At 40.2% G+C, this 23,083-nt stretch overlaps 1 protein-coding gene across 7 annotated transcripts in view; it reads right to left on the bottom strand.

The window, feature by feature from the left end:
• Nucleotides 1–23,083, bottom strand: part of DACH1 (dachshund family transcription factor 1) — a 355,264-nt gene that overhangs the window by 48,022 nt on the left and 284,159 nt on the right. For all 7 annotated transcript variants that reach the window (XM_033147985.1, XM_033147981.1, XM_033147982.1 and 4 more), the window contains one exon: nucleotides 9,285–9,436. In XM_033147985.1, the coding sequence (XP_033003876.1) occupies nucleotides 9,285–9,436 (152 nt within the window). The remainder of the gene's footprint in view (nucleotides 1–9,284; nucleotides 9,437–23,083) is intronic.

Genomic DNA, 23,083 nt, shown 5'->3' with positions numbered 1-23,083 from the left:
CAGAGAAGCGGACACGGAGCAATGGATTCAAAGTACAAGAAAGAAGATTGCACCTAAACATTAGGAAGAACTTCCTGGCAGTGAGAGCTGTTCGGCAGTGGAATTTGCTACCAAGGAGTGTGGTGGAGTCTCCTTCTTTGGAGGTCTTTAAGCGGAGGCTTAACAGCCATCTGTCAGGAATGCTTTGATTGTGTTTCCTGCTTGGCAGGGGGTTGGACTGGATGGCCCTTGTGGTCTCTTCCAACTCTATGATTCTATGATTATACAATGGTATGTGATTTCTTTTTTGCTTTCTACAACCAGTGATAACTGCTTCACTATGACTACAAAGAAGAGAACAAGGCAGGGAGCATTCACACATGTGAGCAACCTTATTGGAAGTGGAAGAGACATGTTGCCTTCGGAATTACCAACTTTGCGAGACATGTTAAGATATGGACTGTTGCTGAGAGAACAAAGTAGTGAGGATATGAGAAACTATCCAGCTGCCAGTGTTGCAAAAGACATATATCCTAAAGTACTTGAAAAATGGGAACGAGCAAACTGTTCTTTTGTTTTCCCTGTTGTGAATTCAAGAGTTACAGTATTAGCAAAGATTCAAGAAAGTTGAGAGCAAGCAAAAAACATATCTCTTGGAAGGGGCAAGTTAGATATTAAAGAAGCCTTTGCTTCAAAACTTGACAAGCTCTTTGACATTCTCAATTGCAAATGTGAAATCATTATGTGCTCTGAATTTGGCTGTGCTACACATTGCACAAAAGAAGCTCATATTAATTGTACATGCTCTAAAGACAAGAAGATCCCAGTGAAAGAACTTGCTTTCATTAAAGGCCAGAGAAACAAGATTGGTTCTATTGGACCACACCAAATTGGTTTGCCAGATTTTCCAGAACATAACAGACTGATAAAGAAGCAAAAGCGAGGAGAAGTTGAGAGAACAAGACTTGCTGATGCTGAATATAAAAAGGAATGCTTGCAGACTTCTTCACTTCCATCACATGAAGAAAGTTCCTCCAGGGTTGGAAATGAGGAAAAAGAATCTGATACAGAAGATGGAAGTGAATCAAATTATGATTTAGCAGCTCCTTCAACTTCTAATGGAGAGAAACAGTACAATACATTAGATATACCTAATGTTACTATGCAGAGCATCAGATACGGTGTTGGTCTTCGTGCCACAGCTGCAATTACCACCGCTGCATTTATTGATACTGGCTTGATCACTGAAGAAAATACGAAACTTGTTGTTGACCACAATAAAGTAAAGAGACCGCAGGAGAAATTGATGTCATCATTAGACAATGAATTTGAAGAAATTTGTAAGAAGGGTCAAATTGATTGCGTATTTTTCGATGGTCGTGAAGATTCAACTAAAGTTATGCTGAAGGCTGAAAATTTAGAGCAGCAGTTTCCCAGTACTATGAAAGAACAACATTATTCAGTTTGTAGTGAGCCAGGTGGGAGATACCTTTATCACTTTACACCAGAGAAAAGCTCAAAGAATGAAAAACCAGCTGAAATAATTGCTGACAATTTACTGAATTTCATGAAAGAGAAAGGTATTGATAAAAAAATACAAGCAATTGGAGGTGATTCAACAAATATTAATACTGGCTGGGAAGGTGGCATCATGCACTGGGTAGAAGTCAAACTAGGCTGCAAACTTAACTGGCTAGTTTGTGCTCTTCACACCAACGAGTTACCTCTTCGCCATTTAATCACAGCCCTTGATGGGAAGACTTTGTCAAACAACAAGTAGACAGGTGACATTGGTAAAATGTTAGATGCAGCTACAGAGCTTGATATTGATCCTAAATTTCCAAAAATTTCAATTGGAGTACCTGTTATTGAACTCAGTGACAGTATTGTGAAGGATCTGTCAACCGATCAAGCGTTTGGATATAGAATTACACAGGCCATAAGAGCAGGTAAACTTCCCAGTAATCTGGCACTTGTTGAAATTGGACCAGTGAGCCATTCAAGGTGGCTTACAACAGCAAACAGACTTTGTCGCTTGTGGGTTTCCAAACATGGCCTAAAAGGCAAAAACCTCAAGAATTTAAGGCTGATTGTAGTATACATCGTTGGTGTGTACTATCCATGTTGGTTCAATATCAAAGTAAAACATTTGTGGATAGAAGGCCCACATCATTTGTTGTTTCAATTGCAACAGCTTAGAATGCAAAACAAGGCTGTAGTAAATGCTGTTTTGCCGACTGTTAAGCATTCAGCGTGGTATGCATTTAGTGAAATGTTAATTCAGACACTGCTGTGCTCAAATAATAAGGAAGAAAGGAGAGCTGGAATTCAAAAGATCATCAATTTGAGAGGTGGCAATGATGCTATATTTGGAGACCTTTCAGTACGTCCAAGGAAGATACCTCTGCTTCAAACTTATTGGAGTTGATAGACTGGTTTGATGGAGTTGATGAGCCTCCATTAACATGCAAAATGACCTTGACAGAAATAAAGGAAATAAAGGAATTTATTGACAAGCCTATGCAAGTTCCTCAGTGGCCTTGTCATGGTCAAGGGATTGAAAGATGTGTGAAACAAGTCACAGAGGCTGCAGAGAGGCCAAGAAGCAGGTTGTCGGCTTTTGTCAAGAAATGAATCAAAACAGGACTTGATGAAACTTGTTATTAATTCCAATTAATGTTATTCTTTTTTTTTTTACTATAATAGGACGTTATAAGATAAAGTGATGATATGTTGTTACAGCTGGAAATAAAATTTCTTTATATTTTCGCTTGTATAAAATGATTAAAAACTTTAACTTCGCTTCAAAATGCTAGTTTTTGGCTTTTTTTTAGTGTATTTCAAACAAATCTCAATTTACCAAGCTAATCATCAACCAATCATAAAAATAATTGCAGATTTGGATTCCTTGTGTGCAATAACATATTTTTAGACCCCCTCATTGAGCAAATTCGCAAAATAAATTTTTCCGTCCTTAAATGACACGCCCTACTGCCCAGACAACAAGACCCACCCCCTTGGCCTTGCTGATGTGGTTCAAAGGAAAGCAGAGCAAGACGTTTGGCACCTGCTTGGCTGCAGGAGTTGCTAGAAGTAGGCATGCAAAGCACCATCCAACCATCTTAGGGACTCCACTCCAGATTGGTGTAGTGTTTACTCCTTACCTCCCGCAAGGCAGCAGAAGTTTAGGGTCAGAGTTTTCCTTATCCTAGATGTGCTGCACATAAAGAAACTGCCTTATTGACGGTAGGGCCCACTTTTGGTCTCATCTGCTCAATCTACCTAACTCACCAAGGACTTGAGATCCATCCACTACCCTCACCTGGTTTAGTCAGCCAGCTGAAGCTGATCCTGGCGTCCGGCCACAGCTGCATGCTAGCAGCTTCTAGGAGCCACAGGCGAGATCTGAGTGCAGGGTGGGGACCAAAGGTGGATAAACTACCCCAGAAGAAGCGCAATGTGCCCCTACCATAGGTACTACAATATAATTTAATAATGTATTATTGATATTCCTCCCCTAACACCCAATACACCCAAAAACAATATTAAAAACAATTCAAAACATTATTTTCTGTCAGTGGAACAATACCCATTGAAATACACCCATATGCTGTATTCTTTATTTGCTGTAACCCACCATGGAAACACACTGAGAGGTAGAGTATAAATTCCTAGAAATACATAATATTAATAATGGCTGCTTTTGTATTTTCCTATCTTGTTTTTTCCAGGGGGGTTAATTAATGATTTTAAATGGCCTAGCAAACTCTTTAGAGAGAATACTTCTGCTTATGGATTGTTTGTTTGCCATCTTACCAAACGTTATTTTGAACTCTCTGTTCCCTCTCTGTTCTCTGACTGCTTCATTGTCATAACTCACGCATGGCTATTTTGTACGCCAACCAACATAAATACACAGGAAGTAAGATAGATGTACCCAACTACTTGTAACTTTCCACTCTCATTAGCATTCTGGTGAAGAGAATGTCATTCTCATAAATGTTTGCAGAAGGCAGATAAAACGGTACTGAATACAGTCGGTGCTAAATTGCAGCTTTTGTTTGATCTAATACTTGCAAATTATTTTGCAATATTCATATCTTGTTGCAGTACAGGAAACTCCCAAGTGCAAATGCAATCATTGGGGTTTTTTTTTTTAATACATGACTTCATCTTGCACACTTTTTCTTAATTGAAGAACCATTTTGTTCATGAACAAATCTATTTGTATTTTAAAATCTCATGTTCACGTAATTCATCTGATTTTTATTATTATTAAACTGGCTTTGTTTATTTCATCCATTGACTGATAATGTACAACTCTGAGTTTAAAAGAGTACTGGCAACTATTTGCAATTATATGACTTGAAACAATTATTCCATTAATTAATTGCTTAGATTTAAATAAATTTGCGAAGAATTGCCAAAACATAAATATAACTGCATTTTAAGCTACCAAAGGAAGTCTAAAATACTGTAGAATGAACAATAGTTGCTTCTCAAGGGAAAATGCTACTTCTGTTTCCCCCCCCCCCCCATTTTGTATTAAAATAAGAAACTAACATTAAGGCTTAATTCTTGTTGGCGTGGTAAATTCAAGAGATATACCTAGAATTTTCCCAGTAGTAATTTTCCCAGTTTTCCCAGTAGTAATGTACGGAAGTGAGAGCTGGACCATCAAGAAGGCTGATCGCCGAAGAATTGATGCTTTTGAATTATGGTGCTGGAGGAGACTCTTGAGAGTCCCATGGACTGCAAGAAGATCAAACCTATCCATTCTCAAGGAAATCGGCCCTGAGTGCTCACTAGAAGGACAGATCCTGAAGTTGAGGCTCCAGTACTTTGGCCACCTCATGAGAAGAGAAGACTCCCTGGAAAAGACCCTGATGTTGGGAAAGATGGAGGGCACAAGGAGAAGGGGACGACAAAGGATGAGATGGTTGGACAGTATTCTCGAAGCTACTAACATGAGTTTGGCCAAACTGCGGGAGGCAGTGAATGATAGGCGTGCCTGGCGTGCTCTGGTCCATGGGGTCACGAAGAGTCGGACACGACTGAACGACTGAACAACAACAACAATACCTAGAATCTGGATTGAAGTGACAGCTAGAATTCCACCCCCACAAAACCCCTTTCTTCACATGCTACTGTTTGGGGGATATGGGTGAAAATAGGGTGACTACCAGTCAGTGGTCTCTGGGGTTCTTCTCTTGGCAAGGGCAATGAATATAGTTTGCCCCAGTCTATAAATGTGTTCCCCAAATGCTATTGAAACGCCCCCCCCCTCTGTTTTACTACTTGCAAATGGGGTGACAAAATGAAGGGGATGCCTTTCAGCTGGGCCCTATTTATACGACTTCATACTTCTGCTGGGGATTCGCATTATGGCATTCTTGTTCTTGTAAATAAATCAGATAGAAATGTTAAACATGTGCAGGAGAAGGGATATTCACCTAGCCTGCTTGATATGCTAATTTTGAAAGTGGGAGAAAATTCTCTGTATGAACAAGGATTTCATCATGTGAGCCTGTTCCAGCAGGCTTAAGTGGTAGGTAGACCCCAGGCTCAGGTCTGCCATATCAGTGAGTACTAGGCTCCAAAGAGCAGGCATGCCCTGAACTTGCAGCCCATCAATTAAAATTTGCCCTCGCCGATTAAAATGAACTTGCACAGATAATCTTTTGAAGCTTTAGCTGATTAATCTATGATTAAATCTTGCAACCCAACCCTAGTTTAAAAATGGGATACAATTCCCCCCGTTTTCCTACTAATAAATGGACAGAGCTGCAGAGACTACATAATCAACCACCGAAGATGCATTGGAATACATAATAATACTTCAAATAATGACTTGGTGCATGAGCTAAAAGTTGTGACTTCAAAGGGCCCTTCTTCCTCTCATATGCAGGGCTTAATATATTACTTCCTGGTCTAATCAAACCATAATTTTGCGGGGACATCTGAACTTGCAAACTATGATTTGGGATAACAGTCCAAGCCAAGGCTACAAACCATGATTTGATCCTGGTGTGTAACACTCACATATTTGCCACTTCAGGCATGGCACATTAAGGCCTGATTAGCAGAGGACAGATCCTGAAGTTGAGGCTCCAGTACTTTGGCCACCTCATGAGAAGAGAAGACTCCCTAGAAAAGACCCTGATGTTGGGAAAGATGGAGGGCACAAGGAGAAGGGGACGACAGAGGATGAGATGGTTGGACAGCGTTCTCGAAGCTACTAACATGAGTTTGGCCAAACTGCGAGAGGCAGTGAAAGATAGGCGTGCCTGGCGTGCTCTGGTCCATGGGGTCACAAAGAGTCGGACACGACTGAACGACTGAACAACAACAAAGCAGAGGCAGAGGTGGAAGGGATCAGGAGAGGATGGAGCACTTGGGCCCATGCCTTCAATACAGCCAATACTCAGACTTAAGTAACAGTTGAATTGCTGAGCTACAACAAAAGCAGTATTATGGATATTCACAAGGAGTGGGTCAGGTGAGGCGCTGGGGGGGGGGCAAACCGGCAGGAGCACCAGACTGGACCTGCCAGTGCAGCCACACAGCCCCAACCTTGAAGCCACCTCACCCCTTCCTTTCCCAGTGGCACTGTCACTGCCACTGAGAGGCTATTGTGATAGGTCCACCTTTCCAGTTGAGCTCCTCCTCCTCAGGCTTCCTTTCCCAGTGGCACTGTCACTGCCACTGAGAGGCTATTGTGATAGGTCCACCTTTCCAGTTGAGCTCCTCCTCCTCAGGTAAACTGGCAGGTTTCTGTCATGCTGTAAAATGACCATTCTGGAAAAAAGCACTATTGAATTATTGTATTTTAATATTGTGTTGGAAGCCGCCCAGAGTGGCTGGGGAGGCCCAGCCAGATGGGCGGGGTATAAATAATAAATTATTATTATTATTATTATTATTATTATTATTATTATTATTATTGGCGTGGAACCACCAAACAACATTGTGGGCTAGGCCACCACTTTTTTGATTACATATGTAAGTAGGCTTTGGGTATTTATCCTGAATCAACCAGCGTGACAGCTGGTTGTTTTGCAGTGTCGATCCTGGGTTGAGGCTCTCCCAGACGGGGTGACCCCTTCAGGATTGACATTTTGGTGGTTGTTATGGCCCACTGACCCCCGACTGGGCTTCCAGGCAGAAGCAGCTCCCCCTGGACCCCTTTAACGGGGTACCCCTGCTTCATGGAAGTTCCCAACTCCCCCCACCCTGCCTAGACTAAGGATGCAATGCAATGCCTCATCTGCCAACAAGTTGTGACAATTGCTATGTGGTAGGCAAAACCTTCCAGACGAGCTTGATTTGTCTGCAGGCAATTCCTCCTTGGCCCCAATACAGCGACCAAATATTTCCATAGCAAGGTCATAAGCAGAACCTGCCCACCCATCTTTGTGCAGGGTTGGGTACAAATAATAAATTATTATATTATTATTAAACATAGGATAGGAGGATGGGGAATCCAGGTCTGACTGAGCTGACAGTCTGGACCTGAGTGAAAACCAGGGGTGGAAGTCTTCCCTCAGGTCTGCCACTACCTGCTTGCCTGTGATAGGTCTGTTAAAATGCAGCTTGTTTGTGATAGGTCCGTTTGACTACAAACCTCCCAGCAACCTGCCTGGCTAGAGGAGGACGGAGTGTCATCTCTCAACAGTCAAGTGGGGCCAGAAACTCTCCCCGGACTCAAAGCACAGTCACCATCCTACAAACGTTAGTGGTCCTTATTGCACTGCAGTCGAGAATTGGGGTGAACCTACTTTTGGGTGCAAATCATAGTATGACACTAAAAAAAAAAAAAAAGCTCCAGCAATATTTAGCTCTAAGAAAATGATTAATAGGGCTAAACCATAGAAATTATCAAAACCATACTCTTCACACATTGCAGTCAAATCCTATACATGTTTATTCAGAAGCAGGTCTTAGGCTGCAATAAGACCCATCAAACCCAATGAGATTTTTTTCTGAGTAGACACATAGTAAGATTATGCTTTTTTAACCTCTATAGATATACTTCTAAACTGTCAACTCATTAAAAATATCATGGTGGTATGCAATAAAACAGACGTATGATTGCTATTATTGCTTCAGAGACATTAACATGGAATATTCTGTATATATCAATAAATTATCAGTTGCACATGGGATGCTCTCTTTTCACCATATCTGAAAATCTGATTAAATCTATGATTAGAATAACACTACTGTTTTTGGATAAACAAACGATAACACGACTTTTTTGTGGTTTATGAGTACACGAACGCTCTAGATATATTGCTGCCTACCTGCATAAATGAGGTCCTGATGTGCTGAACAGGTTTCTAACAGTTCGACAGATTGAACCAAGCTTGGAAGCTCAGCACTAAATGCAATGAACCTGCTTAAATGAGTAAAGAAGGAATTGATGCTACTATTTCTTCGTTAATCTAACAACTGTTTCTTCTCTTCTGTTATTTGTACTGGGAGGAACTTTCACAAAGATTCCGTTTGAAGGTTTATACACAGAGGACACAGCTGGAAGGAGTATGAGATGGCTCCATTTTTTATTTTTTATTTGCACATGGCTGTTGATAAATGCAACACAGAGCCTGGTGGTGGCAGAAATTCCACCAGCCACATGCACGATCAGTTTACTTGTGGGTAAGCCCCTTCTTTTTCTCCACCTAATCTCAACTATGCTAGCATGCCCTGTAATATGCTAGTCAAAACCCTGAATAACGTTCAAGTCAGACTGCAGTATACATACAATAGATGAGCTGACTGCTGCAAAGGAAATCTGCAGAAAATTTTGTAATGCCCTTTGAAGTCTATTCTTTGAAGATAGTACTGAAATGAGCTTATTTGTAACAGAAATGCCTTTCTTATTAATGTCTTTTATATTAAGGCGTATTTTCCATAGATTAACATGTCATTTCCACCTTGGCATTAATTCAGTTTAAAATAACTATTTATTTTAGCAGGTTTTCTCTATTTAGCACCATCAAGAAAGTTAAACAGATCACTACAAATCATTACTGCGTAATAGAAAAAGCATTTTAGGTAAAATACTGGAGCCACTTTCATCTAACTCTGCATCAGTTCAGCATTATAAGCCATATTTTATGTACTGCATTTAGGTGATTTTATAAACTCATTTGATTACCGTGCTGCCTTTAATACTTGAAATTCCTGAAATAATTTTCCGCAGTCTTATGAACTAGTTAAAGCTCAACTGATTGTATTCATGTCGACAGTTCGCTGACTGTTTTATCTGTATTGTTTTACACTGATCTGCAAGGAAGGCCTACCTGGATGTTAGTCAGAAGGGTTTCTATGGAGGACAATCCATCAGGAAATAGAAAAGGAGATGGAAAACCTGGAGGTAGCGGCTGCCCGTGCCCAGTTAGCGAAAGTTTGTCAAGGCTGTCTCTTGCGGTTGGTGTGGAGAGCGGGGTCTCATCTGTATGTGATTGAAACAAAAATATAGAACAAGTTACGCTTGTCTGTTTTTATTAGACCTCAGTAATGGCTTCCCTAGTGGTTTCCAGAACATTTATTGCAAATTGGTTCCTGCTATCAGGAGAAAATGCTTTCTGCTGAATTTTCTTTAATGAAAAAGCTGTGGAGATACAACAAGATAACATTAATGAGTAACTTTATAAGCCTTTTAAATGCAGTCTCTAATGAGACTGAGTTTACAGTGCCATAGAATCTTTTTAAAACAAATATTATCTCACATATACTTGTGATAATATATTTAGGCTGACTTTATGGGCACCTTCCCAATTATCTCATTTTAGTCTGTGCACTATTTGGATTGACAATAGAATATTTCCGAGGATGATACATATTTTATATCGCAGCAGTGTGTTTTATGCGAAGATGATTCTCAATTAGTTAACCCATAATCAACCATCTCCTTGATTTAGGAAGTGCATGTAAAAATAAACTTCCATGTATACAAACACACATAAAGGGGGCAAGCAGCTATGGGGACACACACCCAGTGGTTTTGCACACACGTTGCTAGATAGATGGATGCTGCTGTCAGCTCCAACAACTATGCTGGACGTTAGGGAATCATTTCCAGGTATCCCTCCCACTCCCCTGGTCCCAAAAGTGCCAATCATCTCTTGAGTGGGGGCCTCATGAATGTGAACATTCATGCAGGTGCTACTATACATGGCAATATTTCCACTGGAATTTGAATTAAGACTGAGTGTTAAAAACAAAAAACCCCAACCCCCCAAAGTTACATATTTTAATTACTTTTAGAAAGTAACACATTTAACATATTTTTTCTCCACTTTATGTGTAGGTGAGTATGCACATAAGGTACACTGGCAACGTGGGAGGTTTTCTATATACTTCATAATATTGCAGTTGCCTTGTATCTCTTCCACAATCTAAGGAAAGGCCTTGAAAAGTGTTGCTGCATATGCCCCTGATTTGTATATGAGATAGAACCGTGCCACACCGTATAAAAACCAAGGGAGGAATTCAGTGTCATAAACGCATAGCAGAAGGAACGACCTCCCTCTCCTCCCCAACACACTGTTCTGGGGGTTCACCCAGTGGGGCCCCCCCCCAGCCAACTTTGGAGGTAAGGGTTGCGCCATTGTGGGAGAAGAGGGGGAGAACTCTCTTGCTCAAGAATAAGCTCTTTTCTGTTGTTCATCCTCCAATTAGGGTACTCCCAGTTCCTGCTTCCTCCCAGCTGCCTCCACTTCCACTGCTACCACTCTCATCTGTCTATCCTTTGCTGTCTCCTTCCAGCAACCCCTTCTGCCTGTTGCCTTGCCTCTTTCTTCTCATTTTTCTTCCTGATTCTTTTTGTCCTGCCTCTGCCAGGAACCTATGCATTGGTTATTGAAAGCTGCTGGGCAGCGTCTGATTTGAACAGATCGTAAAGGTAAAGCAGCAGTGTGAATCCAGCATGTCCCGCATCTGCACTACTGGATTCTAAGTCTTTCTTGGAACCACCCTTCCACGCCCTGTTTTTTTTTTTTTTTTTGAACCAGTGCATACATCACTCAGGCATGCAGGTACCTTGTTGCTATGTGGCCATGTTTTCGCGCCAATACCGTTGGCATGTATTAGAAAGAGTGGTATCTGTCACCCTGTAAGTTGGATGCTCACACAGATTCATTCCAGGATCCTCCATACAATAGGTTTATTCAGCATTTCTTCTGATATGCTTGTACAAATATTACACAGTGGTTAGATATGCTTGGTCTTTATTGAGCCTTTGCTATATTTTGCTTATTGGGTCCACATACAACAGTGAGCGTTCACCCTGCATTCATTCAGATTTGCTTGTGGCGTGTTTACACATCTCCCCATTAATAATTTGTCCCACATTTCCCAATGTATTTTCCCCTCACTTTCCTACCTGCAAACCATCAATTTATTTGTAAGAATTAGTTTGTTGTGCTAAGGTGAGAGAGCACTTTAATTGCACAAACCTGCTTTTTCGCAGCATGCTTTGAATCCTCCTGCAAAATACTTGCTTCACTTTGTCAATGACTGCATACACATGTAGTGAGAAGCCATAGTTTAACACTAAATGAATGAGCAGAAAGGGGCCCTACCTCCACTCTTTCACAGATCCCTGGCTTTCACTGAAGACCAACTTCAAGCTGGCTTGTTGAAACAAACTAGAGTTTATTATAAATCACAATTCCTGGTTCACATGTAAGGCTAAGTCAGAAGAAACTGAATTCTGGTTTATTCACCCTCTTGAAGGAAATGGAAGCACTTGAACCCCCAGAGACTCACGCACATCATGCTAAACCACGGTTTAGTGCTTTGTGTTAACCCTACAAGTATATACAAGCCTTTAAACGAGTACATAATTGTTACTAACTTTAAACATTTCTGCTACATTCACCGCAATGCTTGTGAAGCTTCTCTTACATTCTTTCCTCCAATCAAAAGCAAAAAATAACATAAGCATTCCTAAAATGGTACTGAATTGCATTCATTCCAGTGACTAAACACCATTTTTACTGATTAACAGTGGTTTCATTGAACCACAGTGTAGAAATAAGAGACTTGAACTCAATCTGAACTTATTTTAATGAATGTTTAATTTAAGGAAAAATAATCTGACATAAAGTGACTTTGTTTTCTTTATGTCCCATGTGAAATAAACTTTGAATGCGACTGTATTTGAAGCAAAACAAATGTACATATCATACACAGGAAGAGTGGATATTTGGGGATGTGAGATAAGCTATGACCGAGGGAATTTTTAAAGGGGGGGGGAAGGTTTTAAAGGGAATAACAACACATACTGTAAATATTAGCCAATTAAAACACAACCATAGATCACAGTAGCAAAAGGATACTACTCTTGCCATTAAAGTACTTCAAAATATGACCAAGAGCTCTCCATTGCAATGCTGTTAAAATTATGTTAAAGTGAATGGATGCTCAAGGCCTAAACCTCTTTGAACAAACCCATCCAAGGGACAATACACATTTCTGCTATAACCCTATTCACACATTTCTGCCGCACCTCCTACCACTGACCTCTTTCTTCTCCAACAATCACTGGGGAAAGTGAGCAGAAAGCCTGACACCTCAGCTCATGTTCTCAAGCAAAGGATTTGCCTGATCATTTGTGAGTAGGAGCTCAAACATCAGGATTTCTCCTCACGCAACCATGCATAGCATGTAGCTACTGGGGGGAAAGGGATAATGTTGGGTTGGGGCAAAAAACAGGGGCGGAGCAAGGTGGGTACGTTGGGGTGGTCCGCCCCTTTTGCCACCCTAGAGGGGGTGACACTCAGCGTGCCCCCCGCCCCGCAATGCCTAAGCCAAGCCCCGCTGCCCGGTAAAAGCGCACGCCGACGGCTTGCTCACAAACCTGCTCGGCGCGTGCTTTCTTTTTTCCAGCTGTGGCGGACAAGGGGCAGGCCAGGGATGGGTGTCAGCTGCTGACGCCCCTCCCTGGCCCGTCCCTCACCTCTGCCCGCTCCGTAGTGTGCATGCGTCACTACAGAGCGACGCTGCGCATGCGCGCTATGGATCGGCGCCGCGGCAAACCCCGCGAGCAAGCCGCGGAACAAGACAGCCTCGCTTCACAGCTTGCTCGTGGGGTTTGCCGTGGCACAGCTCCATACGTGCGCCACGGAACGACACCCAGCCCCCGGGTTTGCCGCTCCAGGTAGCCAAGTGGCTTCGTTCGCCAGTGGCTAAAAACATGGACCCACATGTTTATGTCCTACACATGAGCAATGCATTAGTAGGATTTCTAAGTCCTTGTTATAAACCCATCATCTCATCTGAGAAGGCTGATTGAGGAACTGTGTAAATTGTGTATTTTGGAAGCCAGCAACTGTTGGATATTATAATAGTACATCCGTTAATGCACAAAGTCAAGAATGGACACCCCTATTTTCATTCGAAAAATGTTGGAGGTTATGAGCAGGTGGAAAACAGCTGTATGAATTGTTCTTTATTCTTGGTGTATATGGCTGAATGCAGAGATGTGCTGGCGAAAGAAATTTGGGCAGTAGCATTGTTCTGTGATTTGTTGTGGGAGCATGCATTTAGCACATGTTAAATGCCCATTAAGTTGTGGGCTTGCATTTTCTTTGGAGAAGTGACAATGCAACAGAATTATATATATATGAAGTCTGTAAGCTGTAAGTATGAAAATACATGAAGGTGCAGTAGTATCAAAAACACACGTCACATTGGGCAGACATTAAATTTGACACCTGAAAAGAGTAACAACTGTCACTGGAAGAGCAGAACTGCTCACTCAGGGCCTTACCACCACATCACCTTCCCTCAAGACTCCTACAATTTGTAATCTTGCATGTTCATACGGACAATATTCGTTGGCAAGAATGTTTCCAACAAAAAGCTAGAATATTATGATGTATGAATCTAAGTGCCACTTCGATTTCTCCTTAAATTGTAATTAAGTACTTGAGATTATATGTGAAGGATAAGGAATATACATATTTTTGTGGTTTTAGGTGCATATTAAATGTAAGGTTTTTGACATGTGTTTCATTATCAGTCTTAGAGAATAATTATTTGCCCCAAAACAAAGCCCCAGGGAGAAAAAAATCTTCAAGTAGAACAGCTGGTATTTTGCAAGTCTCAGATGATGAAGATATAATATTAATGTGTGAAAACTCTTGTATATTAAATGATCTTTTTTGTTTTTACTTAGTTGTTACAATATTTTGTTTCAAACCTCAGCAGAAAAAAATGATCAAAATGGCATATTTAGAATATACATAAGCTGTTGCCTAGCAAATATTAAATTCTGAATATCAGAAAGAAAACCTGGGTTTTAATTAATTAACATAAATTCCTATATTGTAACAACTTAGCTTAATGGACAAAGGGCTAAGAGGACAAGAGGAAAGCCCCCTATCCCAGTATAACAAGTCTGACTATTTAGGGAGTGACATTCTGAAATGTATAGGAATTGTGCTTCTGAACCTGTTGTTAATTGAGACCTGCAATCTGCGGATTAGCTCCAATACCGTTTTGCTATGTCTACACTATTAAAAGACAGTTATCCTAGCCCAGAGGAACTTCACACCAGCAAGCAGGTTTCCATGTGTGCATCAGGAACCGTGAGTGTAAATTAGATATATATCCAAATTAGAAGGTGTATATCTGTACAACATGACTTCCAAGGAGAAAAGCACTATAGTCTCATTCCTGGCCTTCTATAAGCAAGACTTGTGTGTTTGAGGACATTTTCCCCAAGCTTATTTAGTATTACATCCCGAGTCCCCATAACTGAATACAGTTTGCCAACCATACTAGGCACTTCGGAAGGTCACAATTTGCATAGGCCTGAAATTACCAAATCCCAAATAATTTATATCAACAGGACTGAGCCTAACTTCATACTCTTGGATACCCTATATCAGGGGTGGCCAACTCCCAAGAGACTGCGATCTACTTACAGAGTTAAAAATTGGCAGTGATCTACCCCCTTTTGGGGGGGTTCAGGTCAAAGTTGTTAAGCTTTTTTGGGGAGGAGGAAGGCCCATTTTTTAGGCTTTCAGATCAAAGTTGTTGTTCTTTTTTAGGGAGAAGGAAAGCCCCATTTTGGGGGAGTGCAGGGCAAAAAAGTGAGGTTTTTTTTAGGGAATCCAAAGTTGTTGAGCTTCTTTGGGGGGAGCCAGTGATCTACCAGTGATCTACCACAGGCATCCAGTGATCTACTGGTAGATCACAATCTACCTGTTGGACGTGCCTGCCCTATATCAACTGGTGCCTGTGAGGAGGAACTCCCACTCACATATGTCTTTCTGAATACATGGAGTATAGTAAGCAAAGCTTGATGCAAAAGGCTGAGATCCATTCCTCTCTTGGACACATGAGCACTTGAACTCTCAATGTTTTCCGTTATACAGTGCAACCCTAAACATGTTTACTCGGAGCTAAGTCTCACTGAATTTGATGGGACTTGCTCCCACTTATGTTTAGGATTACAGCCAGAGTTCATTAACCTACTGAGAAGTTCTTCTCGCGAGCAACACTGAAATGAATGGGGCTTGCCTTCGGTGGGGCTCTTACGCAACTCCCATTCATCCCAGTGAGTCCCATTGAGAACAACTTCCCTGAGAATTCCTTCCTATTGCACACAGCCCTCCACAAGGCTACAAGCACATACCTCAGCGTGATGTGCTCATTTCATTGTTTGCTCTTATTATTCACCTTTCACAGATATGCCAAAACTAAAAGGAACTAGCAATGTTAATCAGTGTGTTCATAAACAAAATTCAAAATGAAATCAGTATGCGGTTTTATACCTGATGTGATTTTTGTGGCAAGTGCATTCATCAAATGTCTGAAACAAGCTGACAAAATACTTCCATTAGCAAGTTTCCAGTGGTATTTTCATGCTTGATGTTCACTGAGAAAACGCTACACAAGTTTTAGCTCTATCTTTCACGCCGTATTTAATTATTCTCCATTCAAGTCAACGTTTGTGTTTGCTTCTGCTGCTGCGGCACAGGTCTTCACGTCAGGATTTTTCAACTGTATGCCTTTACATATTAAGATTTTTAATATATTGTACAGGGTACCAAAATAACCTCAACAGTATCCCATATTTGGATATAAGAGAGAGAGGGAAAAAATCCAGTCATAGTTGCTGCAATACACCAGCAAACATTCTGATGGTGCCCTCTATGAGTTACATATAAAATGCAGGAACTGTAAACTTGTATTCTCAGGTCCTGTTCTCCATGCCTAGAAATTTCTTCCCAGAGATTGGCATTATTCTAATACCTTTATTAAAAGGTTTACCAAAACCTGAGTATGAATGACAGTTCAGAAGTTCCGTGCTTAGTACAGGTATTTTATAGAGTGAAAGTGGCTGTCTGACTCACAACTCTGCACATAATGTACTTATGCTATCCATCCCTTGCTCCCAGTTCAATTCTGAATAACCTAAGGTAAACAGTTCTTGTATCCATTGATTTAGAGTATTAAATTTAGCAGTTACTAGTTTAACACAACCTGGAAATAAGACCATAAAATCTGACTAGCCTGTGCTCCCAGGCCGGCGACAGAGCCAAAGAATCCCTGCGATTACTCTCTTAACTAACTAATAAAGCAAATGAAGACTAATAAAGCAATGCAGAATTGGGATGGACCAGACTTTATTGGATCCTTACACCCCTACTTGTGAATGAGTCACAGGAAGCCTGAGTATATTTATAAACTGCACAGTATCCCTCCCTCTCTTTTAGTAAAGGTATATACTAAAATGGTATCATCACATAATCAATTAAAAAAAATGGTATGTGGAATGAACAAACAAACCTGTCAAGTTAATAATACATTGAATTATTCTATGAACTGTGACCATCTGATAAATTAATTTAATCATGACAACCAGATAGGGATACTGGTATTGCTTATAGCACTAAAGCCTCATTTAATTCTGCCATAATCCAAATAAAGAGGAAGAGGAGGGAAAGAAGAAATCAAAACCCTTAACAGAAGCCGGCTTGTAGAGAATATCAGGTTATAATGGCATCATTCAGAAAAAAGTTGAAGTTCATCTTTGTATTCATGTATGACTGAGGTTGTATTGCTTAAAACATTTCTTTGTTACTAGTCTCTTATACTCCCTAGTCATAAAGAGAGCACAGACTTGGCACAATTAGGCCATTTAGTTCAATTATTTTAAACACATTTAATCTGTGCTGGGTTGTCTTAAGGATACCACTGTGACACAAGCAGTTTGGTAATCTCGGCCAGAGGCATTTGGGGCAGGTGGCTTCCTAGGTTGGCCTCAGAATTGCCAGAGGCAAATTTAGCAATCTTTTGTGACCTCAATGAAGTGATATAAGAATGTAGGAAGATGCACTTTACTAACTCAGACAACTAGTGCAGTTTTGTCTGCAGTCACTATGAGTGGATCTCCAGAATTTCAGACATGCGTCTTAACCAGTCCTACCTGGATATTCAATCTGGGACCTTCCATGAATGAAGCATGACCTACAGTGAGATACAGTACATACTTTAACATCTTTCATTGGTATAGTTTTATAGGTACTGTATGATAAAATCAGCCTGATAGATATCTCTGTAGCTTCCTTCTTAAACACCTTCCCATATTCAGACCAATTTTTGTTTAGACTATTGTGAATGCTCATCTCTTCTGCTATTTCCCCCCTTTCAAGTTGATTCAAAATACCCCTGATGCTCTGTCTGTTCAGACTATCTCCTGTTGTTTGACCCCATGACATCTCTTTGCTTCCCAAACCCTTAAATGGGAGGTGTCAAACTAAGGTTACTAGATTTTTTTCAATGAATCCAGGGACTTTTCAACTTCAGTAGGAATGGTAGGATTTTGTCAGGGGACTGATTTGTAAATCCAGGGACTGTCCCAGGGAAATGGGGACATCTGGTAACCTTAGTATATATGCCATCCAGCTTTCCACATTGACTTGCATCTCAGGACACCCTTTCTTCCTTGCTACCTCAATTTATTGCCAGCTCTTATCTTTTCTTCCAATTCCATTCTCCATACATTCTGCCATACTATTCCCCATGCCCAGAACATTGTTAATCTTTTTCATCCACCAAGTTGCCCCAAACATTTTACAATTGTGGTTTCCAACACACGGTCCGAACCCATAAAGCAGGACAAGTTATAGATGACCTTGTTTATTTTGCCTTTAGTTTTATCTTACTGATGGGTGGCCTTTTATTCAAAGCAGACCAGTTCTTCATGCCTCCCTCACTGCTACCTTGACTAAGAAAGAGAAACTGAGCACTGAAGCCTTAAGAGAAAAACTTAAAATCACCAACACCTGATTCTTTTGTATAAATGAATAATTTCCAGGAAGTTCTATAGGATAGTAGTGCACAACACACACAAATACAAAGAACACAACATGCCAAACAGCATTAGATGAACTAAAGCAAAGCTTTCACATCATCTCCTGCATCCCCCTCACAAAAAAGATGACGGTGAATTTAAATTATAATCCATATTACCATAGTAATTGCTGTAAAATTAATTCATTGTTATAGCGTTTGCAAGTCAACCTAAGCCCTGCTGTCATTTTAAAGTAATTTAGGACTCCTAAGCACTTTACTTACAGATAGTAGTCCTACAGCCAAAGATGGGAGCAATTTGTAACAACGTGTTTATAAAACTTTTACTGCAGCTGCAGCGTTGTGTAAAAAGTGGACCTATGATATTTACAAGGGGAAATTCCCAAAAGAATTGTGTACAAATATGCTAAGATCTTAAATTGATTCTTTTCAGTTCACAGCATTTAGATCATCTGAATTCTTAAGATTTTTGTTATCCTCCCCACCCTCCCGTTACACCCTTCCTTTTTGTGGTACTGAATTAGTATTTCAATACAGCTTACTAAACAGTCAAAAAGCTTTCAAAACAGTAGGAACCAATGACACATCGAATGAATAGTTGAAAGTGAGCACACAAACATGTGCTGTAATCGTTTATTTCCATAATGAGTTCAAATATGTGATACTGTAAACAATATCATATTCCTTTCAGCCCTCAGAATTTACTAGTGATTTCGCAATGCAATCCCTTGCATATTTACTCTGAAGTAAATGCTACTTATCAGGTTTCATCCTTAGTCACGAAAAGTTTAGGTGTAGATTTACAGATTTATAGATTCTACTTAAGACATAAGCTAAAGACTTATGCTCTTTGGGGCCATGTTGTTACATTAAAAAAAAAATGTTTCTGAAAGAAAGCCCACACCGGAATCCTGACTTGAGAAATAGTATTTGTTGTGATTCTTCTGTTGAAGTTTACATTTGTATTTGAAATCCTTTGAAGGTTACAGGGTGAAACCTTCCAACAATATCTCGAAATCTTCTGGGACCAAATCCCATTATGTGGAGTTCAGTGAAGGGGGTAAACACTACCATAAAGAAATACAAATTGCACTTATTTCCCATTTAGCCAGTGTCACTAAAGTTCACCATTTAGAATTCTAACCAGTTAGAACTTCTTCTTGGAGGTCAGGTGTCTTGTGAACCATGTCATCTCATTGATGACATCATATCCCATCCATCAATTCTTCCTGGAGCACACTTGCCATCTGCTCGGCACACTATAATAACTTATTAGATATATTCGCAGGGTAACAACCTGTACAATGACACTGTTATCTTAATGCTGGCACATATAGAGAGATAACAGTCATGGGCTGTTGGGTTGTTTTTTGCCATTGAAAAGCACTCTACACTCAAATCTTTAGAAGGTAACTTTGGTTATCTGTAGTAAATATTCAGTATTGATTGAGTTGATATTGTATTTATTCATAGATTGGGGACATTTCTTTCAAATGCTTCTTTACTATTTTAAATTGAAATAGGATCAATGAGACACACCACATCACATATATCCTACAGTGAAGCATTTCTGTCTTCCCTAGTAAATATCACACACGAGTACAGATTCTCTAGAATAATACTACAAAAAAAAATCACAAGCCAAACTATTTAAGATAGGCTTTTTAAAAACCAAAATACATTATATTTCAAAATAAAAATTTATACTGTGCCTGCATAATTGTCATTGATAAAGATTAATTAATAGAAATAATCTTGAAACAAAAATCAGTAAAACTTTTTAAATCATGTTTCATCAGAACAGCATACAATGTAAAAAGCAGATGAACGTTGCAATTTACTGAACGTTGCTCCCATATACCAATTCAAATAAGGGAGTTAAGAAGGATGGAGTTTTGGTTTATTGCACCCTAAAACTGTACAAGTTTAGTGTGTTGGCTGTTGGAACACACATGACATAATAAGGATCGGTCTAATACTCCCTCAATAGCTGAAAAATTGCTTTCCGGAAAAGGGCAATATTTGTTTTGCATTACAGAGAAATTTATCCTCTGTTCCTTCCTTTGGCTCGTCGTTTATTCCAGCTTACACTGTGATCAACATTGTACTAAAATAAAGTCAAGTACAACAGCCGCTCTCTGCCCATCAAAACTCACAGACGTCTGCCAAGCACTTGTAACAGCTGGTGTTACATTAATTAGTTTAAACTATTTATTTCATCCATCTCCAGAGCAGATTGAGCAAAAACATTAGAGATTATTCTAGCATCTGTAAGTGCCCTGCAAACATTAACCAACCAAAGTTAGAATATTAGTCGTTAGCTTAAAATATATGTGATTTAAGACTCTCTGCAGTCAATTACAATCATAAATAAAAAAATTCGACGTTGCTGCAGTATCACGGTGTATTTTATTGACAGTATTTTTACATAACCATGCCTTAAAGTTGTATGAGTCTTTTGTGTACACAAAGTTTCTTTGTCATAAGGAATATTAACCAAAAAAATGCTATAATTCCTGGCAGCACAGATCATTAACAATATACAACACTGTGTGGGTGATTCAGCGGATTACTCACTGGTTTTATGTCTAGTCTTGGAATTGAGCCCTAACTACAGTGATCAAAAGAGCGTTAGGAAACTGCTGTAAAAAATCTCCATTAAAATTACTTTTTGGCCTCAGCTAAGTTTTAGTAGACAGCAGCATGAATCTTCTTTGTATGGGGATAATTCCTGAAGTTTGTGGTATCTTTCTTCCCCTTAAAGAAAGGTAAGGAATGAGACAAAGAAGATGATTCTATTAAACATACTGATCTCAACCAACTCAGAGCTCCTGTTCAGGAGATGGCACATGATAATCAAGTAGATTCCCATTTCTATGCAAACCAAACTGAATTACTCTTCCATCCTTAATGACATCGTCACCTGTCCTGCTGCAGAAAACTATGGAGCCACAAGAGATTCCAGTAAATTCCCAATCCATCCGTTTATCTGCAGCTTCACTGCTAAATTATCGATGAAAACAAAATAAAAAATTCTTTCTAGTAGCACCTTAGAGACCAACTAAGTTTGTTCTTGGTATGAGCTTTCGTGTGCATGCACACGAAAGCTCATACCAAGAACAAACTTAGTTGGTCTCTAAGGTGCTACTGGAAAGAATTTTTTATTTTGTTTTGACTATGGCAGACCAACACGGCTACCCAACTGTAACTGAAATTATCGGTGGTGTATCTGGTTAGTGACATGCCTACTTTTGTGGAGATGTGTGATTTATCGTATAAAAACTGGTTCTAGCTAGCATGCAACTTCCCCAAAGCCACCCAGAATGTACATAGTAAATTCAGGCTGCTCTTTAAAAATTATGCACAAATGCAATAAAAACGAATAAACTGGACTTGCTAAATACTTGTTGGCCTACGATTGCAATATGTACCGGACTATTCTATACCATCATGGGTCAGAAATTATGATATAGGAATCCACCAATGATAACCAAACTCTTGCCAGCTATCTAGTGTCACCAGACCATGTCACATGATTTGTTGTTGTTCAGTCGTTCAGTCGTGTCCGAGTCTTCGTGACCCCATGGACCAGAGCATGCCAGGCATGCCTATCCTTCACTGCCTCTCGCAGTTTGGCCAAACTCATGCCAGTCGCTTCGAGAACACTGTCCAACCATCTCATCCTCTGTCGTCCCCTTCTCCTTGTGCCCTCCATCTTTCCCAACATCAGGGTCTTTTCCAGGGAGTCTTCTCTTCTCATGAGGTGGCCAAAGTACTGGAGCCTCAACTTCAGGATCTGTCCTTCTAGTGAGCACTCAGGGCTGATTTCTTTGAGAATGGATAGGTTTGATCTTCTTGCAGTCCATGGGACTCTCAAGAGTCTCCTCCAGCACCATAATTCAAAAGCATCAATTCTTCGGCGATCAGCCTTCTTGATGGTCCAGCTCTCACTTCCGTACATTACTACTGGGAAAACCATAGCTTTAACTATACGGACCTTTGTCGGCAAGGTGATGTCTTTGCTTTTTAAGATGCTGTCTAGGTTTGTCATTGCTTTTCTCCCAAGAAGCAGGTGTCTTCTAATTTCGTGACTGCTGTCACCATCTGCAGTGATCATGGAACCCAAGAAAGTGAAATCTCTCACTGCCTCCATTTCTTCCCCTTCTATTTGCCAGGAGGTGATGGGACCAGTGGCCATGATCTTAGTTTTTTTGATGTTGAGCTTCAGACCATATTTTGCGCTCTCCTCTTTCACCCTCATTAAAAGGTTCTTTAATTCCTCCTCACTTTCTGCCATCAAGGTAGTATCATCAGCATATCTGAGGTTGTTGATATTTTCACATGATTATTTGACATGTTTATTATTATGAAGACTTATAGTGAGTCAAGTTAACTTAACTATGCTGCTCACATCCGTGATACTGGCCTGGTTGACATGACATGGTCAGCCAAATAATGGCTTACAGGGACCGTGAAACCATACTCTGGCTGCTGTTCATGGTTGCTAAGCCAAACCTACCTAGGAGCCGTGCACAGTGGCAGTAAAAAGGACCAGAAAAGAGCAAAGCAGCTGTGGCCTCTTCTCCAGGGGTTCGCGCATTTGCACGGTCCCAGTCAGCCAAGGTTTGGCTCACTGTGCTGTGCAAACCAGGCCAACAGTTAACTATTAAAAACTCCTTTTAAGCTTGATTGGCATCAATGTAAATTAGGAATGTAATTATATACAATCTTATATAATTGACTTAAATGATGTTAACAACAAAATTTC

This window comes from Lacerta agilis, chromosome 4 (assembly GCF_009819535.1).
Source record: "Lacerta agilis isolate rLacAgi1 chromosome 4, rLacAgi1.pri, whole genome shotgun sequence".
In the NCBI taxonomy this organism is placed as follows: domain Eukaryota; kingdom Metazoa; phylum Chordata; class Lepidosauria; order Squamata; family Lacertidae; genus Lacerta; species Lacerta agilis.
Note: the sequence above shows the minus strand (reverse complement) of the source record. Positions and strands in the feature narration are given on the sequence as shown.